Genomic DNA, 20,299 nt, shown 5'->3' on the forward strand with positions numbered 1-20,299 from the left:
CACATCTGGATATTTACCCAAGAAAAATGTATGCCTATATCCATACAAAGAACTTATATGTGAATTTTCATAGCAGCATTATTTACAACAGCCACAAAATATAAACAAGCCAAATATTCATCAACAAGTGAATGAAGACACAAATTGGTATATCCTTATGCTATTAGGGAAAACATATCATCTTTCCCTTTGCTCTCATTCTCACAATTTTGACACTTTTGGCCACCAAATGTGTGAGGAGTTTTCTCACACTAAGCTGTGACACCAGCTAGGTGTCCTACAATTCAATTTGGTTCTGACACGATCCACCTGGTGCTTACTCAGTTGTGTCCGACTCTTTGCGACCCTATGAACTGTAGCCAGCCAGGCTCCTCTGTCCATAGGGATCCTCCAGGCAAGAATACTGGAGTGGGTTGCTATGCCCTCCTCCAGCGTGTCTTCCCAATCCAAGGATTGAACCCAGGTCTCCCACATTGCAGGCAGATTCTTTACAGTAGTAGCAAATCCCACAAGTTAAGGACTCAATACCAGAAGACTGCCCCCAATTTAGACACAAATCGCAAGTAACACATTGTCCCCAGTAATGTTGACCCACCAGCTATAAATCAGGGTTCCCATAAGCCCTTCCTTGAGTTCAACAATTTGCTAGAATGGGTCACAGAACTCAGGAAAATACATTCACCAGTTTATTAAAAAGAATCTAATGAATGATATGGCTTCCCAGGTAGCTCAGCTGGTAAAGAATCCACCTGCAATACAGGAGACCCCAGTTCGATTCCTGAGTCAGGAAGATCCCCTGGAGAAGGGATAGGCTACCCACTCCAGTAATCTTGGGCTTCCCTGGTGGCTCAGTCAGTAAAGAATCCACCTACAATGTGGGAGACCTGTGTTCGATCCCTGGGTTGGGAAACACATTCATCAGTTTATTATAAAGGGTATAATAAATGATATAGGTGAACATCCAGATGAAGATACACACAGACAAAAAATAGGGAAAAGGCAGAAAGCTGCCATGCCCTCTTTAGGCATGCCACCCTCCCAGACCTCTATGGGTTCAGTAACCTACAAGCTCTCAAAACCCCATACTATGGGGATGCTTGTAGAGACTTCATCAGATAGGCATGCCTGATTATTTACTCAGTTTCCAGCTTATCTCCCCTCTCCAGAGGATGGGGTTCTAGCTGAAAGTTCTAAACACAGCTTCACCTCTGCAGTGACCAGTCCCCCGTCTAGAAACCTACCAAAAATCACTTCATAAGAATAAAAGACACTTCTATCACCCAGGAAATTCCAAAGGATTTTAGAAGCTCTGTGTCAGACACTCCTACCACTCAGGAAATTAAAGGAGCTTTAGGAGCTCTGTGTAAGGAACCTGGGTCAAAGACCAAACATTAGCAAGAATCAGGGGCCCAGAAAAAAATATATATCCTATTTTACATCACAGAATGGAATACTTCTCAGCATCAAGAAAGACATATGGATGAGTCAATAAATAATTGCACTGAATGAAATAAGTCAGACCAAAAAAAAAAAAAAAGAGAGAGAGAGTACATCCTGAATTCTCCATCTATATAAAATTCTAGGAAATGTGACAAATGCATACCGACAGAAAACAGATCCTATGATTACATGGATTTTGGAGGAGGGAACAGGCAGAGGAGGGAGGAAGCAAAGGGGCACCTTGGGGTGATGGACATGCTCACTATCTTGATTGTGGTAAAGGTATCACAGGTCTACATATAGAGAAAAACATATCAAACTATATACTTAAAGTATGTGCACTTTATTTTATGTCAATTAAAACTCATTAAAATTGTTAAGATAATAAAAACAAGGTACCCCAAAATGCATAAAATATGCAAATACTGAACAACAAAGAAACAAATTAACCAAGAAGCATATAGAAGAAAAATAGGTAGTTGGGGAGCAATGTTAAGAGGAAAAAGTTTTATACACTCTTTGAAACTTCAGTGCAAATGTGAATGTACTACATAATCTAAAAAATAAAATTAGCCTTACATTCCCAACCCCCAAAACTAAAAAAGACAACACAGACTGGACTAGAAAAAGCAGAAATTTAGGGGAGGCTCTAATTGATATTGATTAGCACTAACTGACTAATATTCTTAGAACCAGACATGGAAAAACAGACTGGTTCCAAATTGGGAAAGGAGTACATCAAGGCTGTACACTATCACCCTGCTTATTTAACTTATATGCAGAGTACATCATGCGAAATGCCGGACTGAATGAAGCACAAGCTGGAATCAAGATTGTCAAGGGAAATATTAATAACCTCAGATATGCAGATGACACCACCATTATGGCAGAAAGCAAAGAAGAACTAAAGAGCCTCTTGATGAAAGTAAAAGAGGAGAATGAAAAAGGTGTCTTAAAACTCAACATTCAAAAAACTAAGATCATGGCATCTGATCCCATCACTTCATGGAAAATGATGGGGAAACAATGGAAACAGTGACAGACTTCATTTTGGGGGGCTCCAAAATCATGCAGAGTACATCATGAGAAATGCTGGGCTGGAAGAAGCACAAGCTGGAATCAAGATTGCCGGGAGAAATATCAATAACCTCAGATATGCAGATAACACCACCTTTATGGCAGAAAGTGAAGAGGAACTAAAAAGCCTCTTGATGAAGGTGAAAGAGGAGAGTGAAGTTGGCTTAAAGCTCAACATTCAGAAAACTAGGATCATGGCATCCGGTCCCATCACTTCATGGGAAATACATGGGGGAACAGTGGAAACAGTGTCAGACTTTATTTTGGGGGGCTCCAAAATCACTGCAGATGGTGACTGTAGCCGTGAAATTAAAAGACACTTAGTCCTTGGAAGGAAAGTTATGACCAACCTAGACAGCATATTCAAAAGCAGAGATATTACTTTGCCAACAAAGGTCCATCTAGTCAAGGCTATGGTTTTTCCAGTGGTCATCTATGGATGTGAGAGTTGGATTGTGAAGAAAGCTGAGTGCCAAAGAAGTTGATGTTTTTGAACTGTGGCATTGGAGAAGACTCTTGAGAGTCCCTTGGACTGCAAGGAGATCCAACCAGTCCATCCTAAAGGAAATCAGTCCTGAATATTCACTGGAAGGACTGATGTTGAAGCTGAAACTCCAATACTTTGGCCACCTGATATGAAGAACTGACTCACTGAAAAAGACCCTGATGCTGGGAAAGATTGAAGGCAGGAAAAGAAAGGGGATAACAGAGGATGAGATGGTTGGATGGCAGCACCAACTCTATGGACATGAGTTTCAGCAAGCTCTGGGAGTTGGTGATGGACAGGGAAGCCTGGTGTGCTGCAGTCCATGGGGTCACAAAGAGTCAGACATGACTGAGCAGCTGGACTGAACTGAACTAATTGATATGCTTAATCACAACAGATTTAAGAACCTGAATACAAAATCAAATTAGATATGTTAGAGGTTTTCAACATTTAAAACAGTAACAGAGAGAGGAAAAACTCTACAAGTTGAAGACGCCTGCATTTTTAGTCGAAGATATTTTTCAGAAGCCTACTGTAACAAGCAATTGAATTGGATGAATTCTTTCCTAATCTCATCAACTGTTAAACTGCTTGCAAAAACTTTTTTTAAGGCTGAAAATAACTTTGTCCTACAAATGAAGGTAATTGGGCAAGAAAAAAATAAGGAACTAAATGAGACATTATGACTATTTTTTTCTCTCTAAAGAAATGGGTGTTAACGATGACATGAAATACAGATGAAGACCTATTTAAATAAATGAAACTAATTCTCATTTACCCAACTTTGCTTTTTAAAGTCTATTTGCAGGCTTTATTTTGTTGGCAAAAAAGTATAATTGGTGTATTATATAATAAAAGCTGGTATCATTCTCAATTATCTTCTATTCAGGGTTCATGAAAACCAAGCTTTAAAAGGGGAAAAAAGCATTATTTTTGCCTTGCTTGTCACTGCTCTGAGAGCCAGTAACAATGACAATGATAGCCACCGATCTGTAAGATTAGAGTTTGCCTAACAAGTGATTTCCAAGAGATTCATGTAAGCAATTTTGATTATTTTAATCCTACATCACTAATTAAATAAAATATAATTGTAAATGCTTTTGAAGATAAATACTACTAAAGATTAATTCCTTGTCAGCTTATACATAATTCCATCACATGAAAAATAGAAATGGTAGCTTTTTTTCTTTTCTTCTTAAGTACTACTATAGAACCCAAGTTCATTTACATTTCAAACCAAATCAAGATATGGAAAATGTATACAGAAAGAAATACAGCTCTAGAGTTTAAAAAAGGAGGGTAGGGGCATTTCAAATCTTTATTCCACAGCAAACAGAAAAACACAATCAATTATACATAAGCCAATGTCATATTTCAGGTACTTTTTCTTTCTTAAATTATAATACTAAACTAATGATTTCCCTAGCTTCCCAACTTACTTGATTTAATGGATTATATTTAGTTGTAAAATATAAAATTCAAAGAAATTCAATAAAGTAGGTAAAAAGGATGGTTATACTAATATGATTTTGAGCTCTCAAATGTAATCTTTGGAAATTAAAGAAAAAAAGGAAGAAAGAACAAGAAAACCTATGGAGATATTTGATTTGGTAAGATAAGTTTAAATTACATTTATCCATGTGGTTCTGGAAAAACAATATTAGCACAGAATTGGTTATCCCTGTAAGAATAAACAATGAAAGAAAACTGATTTTACAAGGGATTCCCCTTAGCTATTCAGCAAGCTAACATTATAAAATTAGCATCACTCAATGAATTTCTTTAGGACAGGGTTTCTCAACCTGAGCAAAGCTGACTTTTTGGACCAGACTTTTTTTGTGAGGATCAGAGGTGCTACTCTTTGCATCGTAGGATGTTTGGCAGCGTCTCTGTCTCTACCCTCTAGATTCAAGCAGTATTCCTACTTCAGATGTGACGACCATAAATGTCTCCAGACAGAGCAAAATGTCTTCTGGAGGTGAAGGCTTTGTACTAACTCTAAAAGTAAAACAAAAAGCTTTAAAAATTACTTAACATACCGGCGGGGCGGGGGCGGTGGGGGGGTGGGGTGGGAAGGAACCCATGACAGTCTCAAAAGAAAAAAACTGCAATGGATACCAATTCATAGATGATTCTGATGTTGGAACTGGCAGAAAAGAATTTTAAAGAGGCTATTAAAACCATGCCTATTGAAGTAAAGAAAAATATGCTTACAGTGAAGGAGAAGACAGGACTATCTCATCAGAGAACTAAAACAAGGAACTAGACAGAAGAGCCTTAAAATTCTTTTAAAAACTTAAAAATACAAGTGTCTCAATAAATAATGTATTGAATATGCTGGAAAACAATGGGGATAAACGAAGGGGAACTGAATAAAACTGAAGGTAGAACAACAGAACTGTCTAAAGAACAAAGGGACTAAGATTTGAAAAAAAAAATTAACAGAAACTCAAGCATAAGGGTCAGTATGAAAAATTATGACATATATCTAACTGAAGGTACAGAAAGGAAGAGGAGTAAAAGGAACAGAAAAAAAACATTTGAAGGAAAAATGGCTAGATGTTTCCTACTTTGTTAAAAAATATAAATTTACAAATCTAAGTTTAGCAAATGCCAACCAAAATAGAGATGAATAAAACCATGCTAGGTACATCACAGTTAAATACTGTAAGCCAAACATAAAGTCTTCAGAATACCCAGAGAAAAATAACATACTATACTACATACAGAGGCACAATGATTCAAGCTAGTGATGATTTTCACCAGAAACTGTGGAGGCTAGAAAATCAAATTTAAAGCAGAATTATATATATACCCAAAATATCTTTCAATATGAAGGCAAGATAAAGATATTCTCAGACAAAAGAAAATTAAGAAAAATTCATTTCTAGAAAACTTCACTTCAACAAACACCACAAGGAAGTTCTTCAGGATGAATGAAAATGACAAACAGATACACACATCTTTTAACTCTTTAAAATATAAGTGATTATTTCAACAAAAACTGTTTCCTGTGCATTTTTAAAATACATAGTTATGATGTACAAGATGATTAGTAACACAAAGAATAAGAGGTAACTAGATTTACATGGTTACAAGGTTTCTACATCTTGTATAAGTATATATATATACTTATATATAAAAGTGACACAATATTACCTGTAACTAGACTTAAACATTAAGAATGTATATTATAATCCTTGGAGAAACCACTAAAAGCAATATGACAATGAAGTATAGCTTAAAGGCCAAGATAATTAATCTTATAATTCTTAAAATTTTTCAAATAATCTACTAAAAAGGTAGAAAATTACTATAAGAAGAATGAAAAATAGAGGGACAAATAGAAAACAGATAATAAAATATTGGATTTGAAACCCATAACAACAATAGTTACTTTAAGTTTTAATAGATTAACCACAACAACGAAAAGATAGAGATCATCAGACTGGATTTTTTAAAAAACAACACGCATAAAAACCAACCAAGTGGGATAGAGTGAGAAAGTGAAGTAAAGCAGGTGGGGTGGGGGAAACATCTTGATCCAAAAACACATGTTAGGGGTAGGGCAGACAAAGTAGGACCAACACAAAACACACAAGGCAGCAGAAATAAATCCAACTGTCATGATGATAAATATTAATAGATTAAAATCTTCCATTAAAATATAAAAACTGTCAAACTATATTAAGGAATCAACTATATGTGGTTATAAGAGACATACCAAAAAAAGGAACATATCTGGAAAATACTCACCAAAAGAAAACCTATCCATATCACACAAAACAGAATTTAAGTCAAAAGAAAAAACTTACTAGAGATGGAAATGGTCACCACATAATAAGAAATAGCTCAAATTACCTGGAATGTGTAAAACTCCTAAATTCTAGGTACCTACAAATCCTCAACTTGTATGCAGCTAATAACAATTTCAAAGCTAAAGCAAACACTCAGAATTAAGAAGAAATTAACAAATCCATCATCATATTTAGAAGTTTTAACATGCCTTGTTCTGTAATTGTCAGACTTCACAATTTAAAACTCAGTAATGATACATAAAATTTGAATGGCATAATAAATTAGCTTGACCTAAGGGACACATAAAATATGCATGAAATACATGCAACTACAATTGAAGAAAACACATTCTTTTCAAGTACACAGAGAACATTTCTGAAACTTGGGATCATGTACCAGTCCATAAAGTCAGCCTCAACAAATGTTAAAGTATCGGTATCATATTCTCTTACCATATGCAATCAAATTGAAAATGAATAACAATGAAAACAAAAAGCAAGACATATGAAAATTTTTAAAGTACATTTTAAAAGAGTTCATGAATTACATTAAAAAATCATGAAGGAAATTACAAAATACTTCAAATTTAATGGTAACAAGATAACTACATATCAAATTTTATGGAATGTAGGTAGCTGGGTACAAAGAATCTATTGCCTTAGATGCTTTATACTAAAAATTAATAAGCTAAGCATTTGAATGTAATGCTTTAGAAAAATTGAATAAATCCACAAAAAGTCAAAGAAAAAATAATTTTTAAAACTACTAAAATGGAAAATCAACATATCTAGAAAGGATTGAAAGTGAAAGTGTCAGTCGCTCAGTCACGTCCAACTCTTTGTGACCCCATCCATGTACTGTGTAGCCCACCAGGCTCTTCTGCCCATGGAATTCTTTAGGCAAGAATACTGGAGTGGGTTGCCATTTTCTTCTCCAGAGGATCTTCTCAACCCAGGGATTGAACCCAGGTCTCTTGCATTTCTGGCAGAACATTTACCATGTGAGCCACCAGGGAAGCCCCAGGGAGCCGCACTTGGCCCCAGTGCAGGGTGGGGCCAAGGAGAGGAAGAGGGGGGTTCTGCCCACGTGCTGTGGCAGTTGCCACAGTGGCCACTTGGGAGTGGCAGCGGCTGGCGTGTCTAGCAAAACACGGCTTTTTGAGTAAATGCTAGTGAGAACCCTCCGTTAAGACTTTTTTCTCTGCCTTATTTCACTTAGCATAATACCCTCAACAGTCCATTCACATTGTCCTAAATGGCAGGATTTCCTTCCTTCTTCTGACCAAATAATATTCCACAACATCTTTTTCATCCATTTATCTGCTGATGAACATTTAGGTTGTTTCCAAATCTTGGCTACTGTGAATAATGTTGTAATGAATACAGAAGTGTAGTTATCTTTTTGAGATTCTGTTTCATTTCCTTCGGATATACCTCTAGAAGTGGGCTTGCTGGATTGTATGGTAATTCTATTTTTAACTTTTTGAAGAGAAAAGCAAATACTGTATGATTTCATTTATATATGGAATCTGAAAAGGACAAACTAAGAAAAACAGAGAGCAGAGCGGTAGTTACCACAGAGTGGGAGGGTGGAGTGACCAATCATTAAAAGTCAAATACTGTATGATTCCATTTAAATGAGGGGTACTTAGAGAAGTCCAAATCATAGAGACAGAAAGAAGAAAAGCAGCTGCCAGAAGCTAAGGGTAGGGGAGAGATGGGGGTCTATTGTTTAATGGGCATAGAGTTTTACAAGATGAAAAGTGTTAAGGAGACAGATGGTGATAAATGTTACACAAAATTATGAATGCATTTAATACCACTGAACTGTACAGGTAAAAATGGTTAAGATGGTAATTTTATCAAACAATTTTTTTTAATTTAAATGTGCATTTTAAATTTTTTTTTAATTTTACCCCAACACTTTCCAAGGAACAGGTCCTTCTTGGCAAAAGCCTATTCCATGGCACCATGTAAAAAAAGTTTTAAACATGCAATGCAAATATTTTAAAAATTTTAAAGCATGCAAAAATTAGCAAACTGGAAATTAGCTGATTAAAAGAAAAGAAACATAAGACTATCTCAATAGATAAAGAAAAAAGTTTGATAAAATTTAATATCCCCTCATGATAAAACTCTTGGGGAATCATGGGTAACTTCTATAACCTGATAAATGACAGTAACAACAATAAAATCCTATGATAAGCATCATACTTCACAGTGAAATGCTGGAAGCATTCACTTTAAGATCAAGAGCAAGGTGAAGATGCCATTCAATATTGTATTGAGAGGGATACTAGAATAACAAACCACATTTAAAAAATGAAAGATATAAGGATTAAAAGGAAGAGGTAAAACAGTATTTGCAGATGACTTACTACTAAAATATTAATCTACAGATAAATTGTGAAAAAAAGATCTTGATAACACTGTTTATAACAAAACTCTGCACACAAAAGTCATCTGAGATACTACTTTACAAGCAATGGGATGGCTAGAATCAAAAGGTCAAATAATAACAAAGACATGAAGAAATCAGAATCCTCCTGTGTGCTGTGCTTAGTCGCTCAGTTGTGTCTGACTCTTTGCGACCCTACAGACTGCAGCCCACCAGGCTCCTCTGTCCATGGGGATTCTCCAGGCAAGAATATTGGAGTGGGTTTCATGCCCTCCACCAGGGGATCTTCCCAACCCAGGGATCGAACCCAGGTCTCCCACACTGCAGGCAAATTCTTTAATGACTGAGCCACCAGGGAAGCCGTCATGCAAATCTTCATACAACACTATAAATTGTAAAATGATGTGGCCACTTTGGAAAACAGTCTGGCAATTACATACATGATTAAACATGAGCTACACATGCCCCAGCAATTCCATTCCTAGATATATACCCAGGAGAAATAAAAGCATACATCCACACAAAAACCTGTATAGGAATGTGTGTAGCAACATCATACCGATACATTATAGCCAAAAGATGGAGGGAACCCAAATGTCCATGACAGATGAATGGATAAACTGTGATATATCAATACAATGGAATATTACTCAGGCATTAAGAAGAATGAAATACTGATATATGCTATAACATGGATGAACCCTGAAAATATTATGCTAAGTGAACAAAGTCACATCTTATGTTAACATAAGAGCACATCTTAAGTTATTCTGTTTATATGAAATGTCTACAATAGGCAAACATACAAAGACAGAAAGCAGACTGGCAGCTGCTTAGGACAGAGGAGGATGGAGAGATAGGGAATTATAACTAAAATGTACAAGGTTTCTTTGTAAGCTGATGAAAACGTTCCCTTATTGATTGCTATGATAACTGCACACATCTGTAAATACACTAAAATACACTGAGTTGTATGGTTAAAACTAGTGAATTATATCTCAATACAACCGTTTTTATACCTAATTTCTACATATCATCAAAAAACTATTAGAAAGTATGTTTTACTTGATAATGTATCAGCATACATGCAAGAAATGGAGAAATTTTTTACTAAAAAGATTAAATAAATGAAAGGCTATACAGTGTTCATATATCAAGTTTCAATATAACAGAAATGTCGATTTTCCTCAAATTGTTCCACAGTTTAAGTGCAACTCCAATCAAAAACCCAACAGAACTCTCTTGTAATATTTGAGAAGCTGACTGTTAAATTTACATTGAAGACTCAAGGACCAAAAACAACCAAGACACTCATTAAGAAAAGGAACAAAAAGGGAAATGTACTCTTACTGCTATTGGATTTCTTCTAAAGCTATGACACAGAAAGATTCATATATACATGATAAACTTCATTTATACTCAGCAAGCACAGTAGAGAAAATTAGGAATACAAACCTCATATCCTATACAAGATCATATCTAAGTATATTATCAACTTAAATGTGAAAAGAAAAATTATTAAACTTTTAGAAGACAATCTAGAAAACTCAGAAGAGTAATGAAAATATAAAGAATCATTAAAACAATGTGGTGCTGAAGCAGTAACAGACAGAATAGAAAGTATAGCTCAGTGGTTAGACTGAGAAAAAGCTTCACAGCACTTTGCAAAGCCAAATTGCACCCAAAAAAGGTCAAGGTCAATGTTTGGTGGTCTGCTATGGGTCTGATCCACTACAGCTTTCTGAATCCCAGCAAAACAATTACATCTGAGAAGTAGGCTCAGCAAATCAATGAGATGCACAAAAAAATACAATGTCTGCAGCCAGCACTGGTCAACAGAAAGGGCCCAGTTCTTCTCCACAACACCTGACCGCATATCACACAACCAATGCTTCAAAAGTTGAACCAATTGGGCTACGAAGTTTTGCCTCATCTGCCATATACACCTGACTTCTCGCCAACTGACTACCACTTTTTCAATCATCTCGACAACATTTTGCAGGCAAAATGCTTCCACAACCAGCAAGAGACAGAAAATGCTTTCCAAGAATTCCTCAAATCCTGAAGCTCAGATTTTTATGCTACAGGAATAAACAAACTTACTTCTTGTTGGCAAAAATGTGTTGATTGTAAAGGTTCCTACTTTGATTAATAGAGATGTGTTTGAGGCTAGTTATAATGATTTGAAATTCACAGTCTGAAATCTCAATTACTTTTGTATCAACCTAACAAATCAGAAAGAAAAAGACACCTATGATATGGTATCACTTATACACAGAATCTAAAATATGACACAAATGAATTTACTTGCAAAACAGAAACAGACCCACAGACATAGAAAACAAACTTATGGTTACCAAAGGGGAAAGAGGGTGAGAAAGGGATAAATTAGGAGTTTGGGATTAACATATACATACTACTACATAAAACAGATAAAAAACAAGGTCCTACTGTAGAGCACAGAGAACTATATTCATTATCCTGTAATAATACATAATGAAAAGAATATGAGTGTGTACACACACACATATACACACACAAACATACGTAAAACTGAATCATTCTGCTGTACTCCAGAAATACAACGCTGTAAATCAACTATTCAGTAAAAAATAAATAAATAAAAAGCAAAATAAAAAATAAATCACTCTTACACTCTGCTGGCAGGAATACAAATTGTTATACCAACTACCAAAAGCAATTTAGCAGTATCTAGAACAATACAAATGCATGCAGCTTTTCATCAAACAAACCCACTTCTGGGAATTTATCCTACATATATATTTCTACATATAGAAAATATATATGTATGAGGTTAGTGCAGCATTGTGCATAATAGTAAAAATTTAGAAACAATACAAATATCTATTAGTAAGAATCAATAAATTAGGGAACCACAATAACAATGTTAAATATGTACTATAAATAATGAGAACCTCAGATACACAAAGACTTCCAAGATAAAAAAGAGAATAAAGCACATGCAGAATAAATATTATTCTTCATGGCTAAAAAGGGAAGAAAGAATATGCACCTATACTGTATGAAGAAACTCTAAAAAGATATACAAGAAACTAATAAAAATAGCTACTGGTGGGTGGCAAGGAGTGGAGTGAGGGGGCAACTAGAGCAGAGGAGATAGAATGGAAACAAGACATCCTACTATACTGTTTCATTATTTTGATTTGAGATATGCAAATGCATTTCTTATTAAAAATTATTTTAGTAACTTGATAGTTACTAAATTCAAGGGTTTTTGCATTGGTCAAAATTCCAAAGATACAATGTATATTTTATTACCATATGCTCTTTCATCTCAAAAGGAAAAACACCTTAAATACTTATCTCTAGTTAATTATATGCATAATGAAGTATTTAGGATGAAGTGTACTGAGGTCTGTAACTTATTTTGCAATGCATTACAAAAAAAAAAAGATGGAGATGTGCATGGATAGAGGGATGCATAATATGATAAAGCAAGTATTATACAAAAATGTTAATTGTAGAAACTAGGTGGTAGGAATAGGGATGTTCAGTATAAAATTCTTCCAACTTTTCTATGTTTGAAATTGCATAATAAAATGTTGAAAATATACTTTATTAAAATTTTAAAATAAAGAACTCACAAATCAATAAACAGACAAATCAACAGAAAACTGAGGAAAGACACAACCAGGTATTTATTAGAGGACATAAATTTTCCATAAACATATGAAAATTATTCAACCCTACTTGTGATGAGGGAACTACGATTAAAACCACCCTGAGATACCGTTTCTCAAAGGTATCAGATTGGCAAAAAATTTAATGGGTACCAAGCGTTGACGAGGATATGGAAATACTCAAAACCCAAACAACCACTGACATTAGAATGGGTTATTAAACCATGAAGTATTCACACAATGAAATATACTATGAAGCAGTAAAGGTAAACTAATACCATCATTCACCAGAAAGAATCTCAAAATATACTTTAAGTAAATAATGCAATCATTAGAGAATACAATCACTATGATTCTATTTATTATAAGTTTTAAAACAGGCTAAACTAAACAAGCTATTACACACCAATCCAATTCACGCCACCATCTTCTGTCTCTCATATGGATAACTGCAACAGTCCCCCTCCTGATTTCCCTGTTTCTGCCTTCTAACTTGCAGCCAGGGCCGTCATTTTTAAACGGAAGTTACATAAGTTGTCCTTTGTGCAAAATCCACATTAGCTCCCCAACTCCCTAGAGTAAAGCCAAGAATCCATACACCAGCCATTTGGCCCTGCATGGTCCAGCTTCACTACCTCTCCTATCACTGTCCCTCACTCAAGCTACAATGAACCCCTTGCTATTCCTCAAGCTGGCCAAGCCCTCAAATCACCTTCATGTTAAGAGCTCAAATGTCAACACATTAGAGAGGCTCACTGGGACTAACCTCAGTTCAGTTCAGTTGCTCAGTCGTGTCTGACTCTTTGTGACCCATGGACTAAAACACACCAGGCCTCTCGGTCCATTACCAACTCCTGGAGTTTACCCCAACTCATGTCCATTGAGTCGGTAATGCCATCCAACCATCTCACCCTCTGTCATCCCCTTCTCCTCCTGCCTTCAATCTTTCCCAGCATCAGGGTCTTTTCAAATGAGTTAGCTCTTCACATCAGGTGGCCAAAGTATTGGAGTGTCAGCTTCAACATCAGTCCCTCCAATGAACACCCAGGACTGATCTCCTTTAGGATGGACTGGTTGGATCTCCTTGCAGTCCAAGGCACTCTCAAGAGTCTTCTCCAACACCACAGTTAAGAAGCATCAATTCTTTGGTACTCACCTTTCTTTATAGTCCAACTCTCACATCCACACATGACCACTGGAAAAACCATAGCCTTGACTAGACGGACCTTTGTTGGCAAAGTAATGTCTCTGCTTTTTAATATGCTGTCTAGGTTGGTCGTAACTTTTCTTCCAAGGAGCAAACGTCTTTTAATTTCATGGCTGCAGTCACCATCTGCAGTGATTTTGGAGCCCCGAAAAATAAAGTCAGCCACTGTTTCCACTGTTTCCCCATCCATTTGCTATGAAGTGATGGGACCGGATGCCATGATCTTAGTTTTCTGAATGTTGAGCTTTAAGCAAGCTTTTTCGCTCTCCTCTTTCACTTTCATCAAGAGGCTCTTTAGTTCTTCACTTTCTGCCATAAGGGTGGTGTCATCTGCATATCTGAGGTTATTGATATTTCTCCCGGCAATCTTGATTCCAGCTTGTGCTTCTTCCAGTCCAGTGTTTCTCATGATGTACTCTGCATATAAGTTAAATAAGCAGGGTGACAATATACAGCCTTGACTCCTTTTCCTATTTGGAACCAGTCTGTTGTTCCATGTCCAGTTCTAACTGTTGCTTCCTGACCTGCATAAATATTTCTCAAGAGGCAGGCCAGGTGGTCTGGTATTCCCATCTCTTTCAGACTTTTCCACAGTTTATTGTGATCCACACAGTCAAAGGCTTTGGCATAGTTTTTCTGGAACTCTCTTGCTTTTTCCATGATTCAGTGGATGTTGGCAATTTGATCTCTGGTTCCTCTGCCTTTTCTAAAATGAGCTCGAACATCTGGAAGTTCACGGTTCACATATTGCTGAAGCCTGGCTTGAAGAATTTTGAGCATTACTTTGCTAGTATGTGAGATGAGTGCAATTGTGCGATAGTTTGAGCATTCTTTGGCACTGCCTTTCTTTGAGACTGGAATGAAAACTGACTGAGTTTTCCACTGCTGAGTTTTCCAAATTTGCTGGCATATTGAGTGCAGCACTTTCACAGCATCATCTTTTAGGATTTGAAATAGCTCAACTGGAATTCCATCACCTCCACTAGCTTTGTTTGTAGTAATGCTTCCTAAGGCCCACTTGACTTCACATTCCAGGACGTCTGGCTCTAGGTGAGTGATCACACCATTGTGATTATCTGGGTCGTGAAGATCTTTTTCATACAGTTCTTCTGTGTATTTTTGCCGCCTCTTCTTAATATCTTCTGCTTCTGCTAGGTCCATACCATTTCTGTCCTTTATTGAGCCCATCTTTGAATGAAATGTTCCTTTGGTATCTCTAATTTTCCTGAAGAGATCTCCAGTCTTTCCCATTCTATTATTCTCCTCTATTTCTTTGCACTGATCACTGAAGAAGGCTTTCTTATCTCTCCTTGCTTTTCTTTGGTCCAAGGTCAGGAGCGGAGGACATGAGGAGATATCCCATGTCCAAGGTAAGGAGCAGCGGCTGCCCTTTGCTGGAGCAGCCATGAAGAGATACCCCAAGCCAAGGGACTACTCTACATAAAGTAAAACCAAATCCCACCCTTCACACCCCAGCACACCCTTTCCCCTTACCTTGCTTACCACTCTCCACTCAATCAGCATCTAATTGACCACTGTGGTTATTTAGTCACTAAGTCGTGTCTGAAACTTTGTGACCCCATCGACTGTAGCCTACCAGGCTCCTCTACCATGGGATTTCCCAGGCAAGAATACTTCAGTGGGTTGCCATTTCCTTCTCCAGGGGATCTTCCTGACCCAGCCATGGAATCCACATCTCCAGCATCTCCTGCGTTTGCAGGTGGATTCTTTACCCCTGAGCCACCTGGGAAGCTCCTAATTGACCATATATCTCATTCATTATCTGTCTTCACTCTCTGGAATAAAAGCTCCATTTCTGAACTTTTATCTGTTTTGTTTCCTACTATATCCTCAACACCAAAAAAAAAACAAAAACCCTAAGTAAGAGTTTAATAACATCTGATGAAGGAACAAGCCTTAGGAAAACTGCTTTTTAGACAATAAACATTTATTGTAACATCAAAAGGTATTTCAAATTATATCACAAACTATGTTTTTCCATAAGCAGACATGAAAAGGTAAATTAAATATTACTAGATAAAATATCAAGCACATGTATGCTTCCCCTTGAATATAAAGCATTCATTTCCAAAGGGAAGCAAAGAAATAGCTAAGAACCCAATGTGTAAGAAATTAAAACCTGATTTTAAAGAAATCAAGGAAAATAAAGTATGTCAGACTTTTACAAAGCAAAATTGAAACAAATTTATCATTTGAATCTCATTTCTCCAACTAATTAATGTATTCTTGCTGCAAGGCTAAAAGCTAACGTAGAAAGCATTTCCTAAGTCAGCAAAACAAGCATTTATTACTTGCCAAGTCAACAGGGAATTAGGAATAGCAAAGAATACAGGCTAGAAGGAATCTTAAGAATCATCTAGTATTAATTAACCCTTTCATTTTTACAAAAAAGGAACTGAGGACTTGAAATGACCTGTGGGGTACTCAAAAGTGTCCTATGTCAAAATCAGCAATAACACTGATAGCAAAAAAAAACCAAGCCATTTTGTTCAGTTGCGATTCTTGATATAGCAAAAGTCAGCTTTTAGAGACTCAGAAACAAAATACATCCCCATAGAAACAATATTCCCAAGTATACATGTGAGGCTTCTATACAGGTCTTCATATCCCAAGTCAACACATAGGACTTGGGGTGAGGAGGTACCGAAAAGGGCAGAGCTTTATAATCAGACAAGCCTGGATTTGAATTCTGGCTCTACCAAAATCAAGTAGGATCTTAGTTGATCCTAGCAAATCTTATCCCTATCTAAGCCCCAGTTTTTTTTCATCAGCAAAATGGGGATAATTAAGACCTACCTTAGTGCTGGCTGGAGGAAGCACAAGCTGGAATCAAGATTGCTGGAAAAAATATCAATAACCTCAGATATGCAGATGACACCACCCTTATGGCAGAAAGTGAAGAGGAACTAAAGAGCCTCTTGATGAAGGTAAAAGAGGAGAGGGAAAAAGTTGGCTTAAAGCTCAACATTCAGAAAACTAAGATCATGGCATCTGGTCCCATCACTTCATGGCAAATAGATGGGGAACAGTGGCTGACTTTATTTTTTGGGGCTCCAAAATCACTGCAGATGGTGACTGCAGCCATGAAATTAAAAGACACTTACTCCTTGGAAGAAAAGTTATGACCAACCTAGATAGCATATTAAAAAGCAGAGACATTACTTGGCCAACAAGGGTCCATCTAGTCAGGGCTATGGTTTTTCCAGTGGTCATGTATGGATGTGAGAGTTGGACTATAAAGAAAGCTGAATGCCGAAGAATTTATGCTTCTGAACTGTGATATTGGAGAAGACTCTTGAGAGTCCTTTGGACTGCAAGGAGATCCAACCAGTCCATCCTAAAGGAGATCAGTCCTGGGTGTTCATTGGAGGGACTGATGTTGAAGCTGACACTCCAATACTTTGGCCACCTGATGTGGAGAGCTGACTCATTTGAAAAGACCCTGATGCTGGGAAAGATTGAAGGCAGGAGGAGAAGGGGATGACAGAGGACGAGATGGTTGGATGGCATCACCAACACAATGGACATGGGTTTGGGTGAACTCCGGGAGTTGGTGATGGACAGGGAGGCCTGGCGTGCTGCGGTTCATGGGGTCGCAAAGAGTCAGACACGACTGAGCGACTGAACTAAACTTAAGACCTACCTTATAACTTTGTCAAGAATGTAGAAGTCATCTAATTAAGAAATTCATAATTTGTGGCTATTGAATGCAGGCTTTCTGACAATTCATAGCTGCATAATGTTCAATGAGAATCGCCAAGTTTGATTGCCTCTGTATGTTTCATGATTAACATACTACCAGTAGACTAGCTTCTAACTGCAATTCTACTAAGAGCAGGGAGAAGGTGATGCTGATGCTGCTAACTATAAGAATTTATCAATTAGTTGACATCAGCCATTAGGTGCTACTTCTTTGAGGTAAAATAAAGGTTGCTTAAGATTATTTTTAAGATGTAAAAGTTGAATGATCTGTTTCTGATTACAGAGTCATGAAGTTAGATCAATTATACCACCTTAAAACTGGAAGAGATCTCATGAGGTATCCAGCAAGAATCCTCTCCACAATATATTAGATTATATTAAAATGACCAACTTTTACTAAAAGGCTTCTAGTTGAAACCAGGCTCTCACTCAAACAGGTAGCAGTTTATTATATTTTCTGACTCTTGCAATTATTAGAAAGGGTTAAAATAGACAAGTAATGAAAAAGTGAATGATAATAAAAGGTACCCCATACTCATATACTTCTAGAAATGAAAATCTTTAAGTATTTTTATTTGGGGGTAAGGAAAGATATCCTATTAATAACAATTCCATAATATAAAAATCAAGTTCCAAAAACGCATCTTGAAGCTTATATTTATATCCTCATAACTGAATATGTCTTAGAAGCTCTGCCTTAACAATATATAAAACACAAAGAAAACCTACCTGGGATGATGTCATTGATATGCAAGAGAATTGTACTTTCAACACTTGCAAAACTACAAAGCTGCACTCCATCAAATCTTCCATCCCAGTTGCCAATAGGATTATCCTAGAAATTAACAGAATAAACTTTAAAATCCTCCTCAATAAAACAAATATGAAAGCATATTTTCCACAAGAGGATCCTCTAAAAAATGATATCCAAGAATAATCAAGCCACAGAAACCCACCTGGGGAGCAAAGGATCAAAAGTGTTCATCATACTTGACTAGACAATAAATAGTCTATATAACATACATCTGCACTGGTAGATGCAGTAATCATACACCGTTTCACCCAGAAAGTGGCCCCTAATTAACCCTAGCTTGCTCTATTCACTCCTTCACATTCCCTGAGCACTTACATAAATGTTCAATTTGAATTCCCGTATAGATAGGAAATTTTTTCTATAGACAGAAAGTCTATTTTTTTCTTTTGTCATTGAATGTCACTGGGTATGCAAGAATTCTCTTCAAAATGGAGATCTTCATATTAATTACTTTATATTCCAGTCTAGCACCAACTTGTCCAGTGCTGTTCATGGAGCTAGATTAAGAAGACAGTCCAGTCAGACAACTGCCCTGAGCACCAATGTGGACAGCATTCTAAATAGCACTGGAAATAGAAGGAGATGAACACTATTGCATTAGCCAGAACTTTCCTTTCAAGGACTACACTAGAGGGGTTTGGAACGAATGCTTGCATAAGCCAACTGGAAGACAGAGGCGGGGGAGAAGCTGGTAGTGCAATGGCTCGGCAGACGCCCCAAGTAAACAAGATGCTACCTACACTGCCATCTAAGGAGAAGAAGGCCTAAATGGCTTTTGCCAAGTTTGAGGCCTAAATGACCTAAAGCAAAAGGAAACTAACTCCAATGACCTATGGCCCTCTTTCTCCAATGCTCCCCCTGCTCAGCCCACACTCTCTTTTCTAAATAAGTTCTGAATATTTAAAGAATAATGGTTTAAAATGTGTTTTTATTTCTAGCTATCCCGAGGGACCTACGTATTTAACTCTGGCTCTAACTTTTCACATGGTAAATGTTCAGTAAGTGTTTATCTAAACGACAGAGTGAGGTTTATCTAACTAATGGGTATCAAATAGAATTTCCTTGGATTTCCAAGCAAAGTGTAAGAGAAACTTACACTAGAGCATTCATATCCTACCCAAAGTATAACTGAATAGATAAAAATAATCACTAAAAACACCATGAGCACAAAAGTCTATTACTCACAACCTCTCCCAATTCTTGCTGGTGTTTAATAATTCCATATGAATTTTCTTCATTATACCTAACAAATTCTTGTTCATATTTTCAATCTATGATAAAAAATGTTCTCAAGCCTTTTTCTTCTCCTCCTCTTAATCCCACATGTACTGTCCAATTTGCCATATTGAGATGTATTCATTATTAACAATTATGACTGTAAGGTAACATTAACAATGAGTGACACAAATGAAAATACAAATACTGTATGATTCCACTTATATGAGGCACAGAGAATAAGCAAATACACAAAGACAGAAAGAATTCTGCTTGTCAGAAGAACACTGGCTGAGAGGAGTGAGTAATAGGGTGTTATTGTTTAATAAGTACAGAGTTTCATTTTGGGTTGAAGAAAATGTTCTGGAGATGAATAGCGGTGATGGGTGCACAACAATGTGAAAGTACTTAATGTCACTTTAAAATGGCTAAATTGGTAAATTTTATGTTTCATAAATTTTACCACAATAAAAAAAAAA

General features: G+C 36.6%; 1 protein-coding gene across 7 annotated transcripts in view; it reads right to left on the reverse strand.

The window, feature by feature from the left end:
- CYLD (CYLD lysine 63 deubiquitinase) overlaps nt 1–20,299 on the reverse strand; it is a 72,210-nt gene that overhangs the window by 42,829 nt on the left and 9,082 nt on the right. For all 7 annotated transcript variants that reach the window (XM_070388437.1, XM_070388440.1, XM_070388441.1 and 4 more), the window contains one exon: nt 18,521–18,626. In XM_070388437.1, coding sequence (XP_070244538.1) covers nt 18,521–18,626 — 106 coding nt within the window. The remainder of the gene's footprint in view (nt 1–18,520; nt 18,627–20,299) is intronic.

Source organism: Bos mutus, chromosome 18 (genome assembly GCF_027580195.1).
Source record: "Bos mutus isolate GX-2022 chromosome 18, NWIPB_WYAK_1.1, whole genome shotgun sequence".
Taxonomy (NCBI): Eukaryota; Metazoa; Chordata; class Mammalia; order Artiodactyla; family Bovidae; genus Bos; species Bos mutus.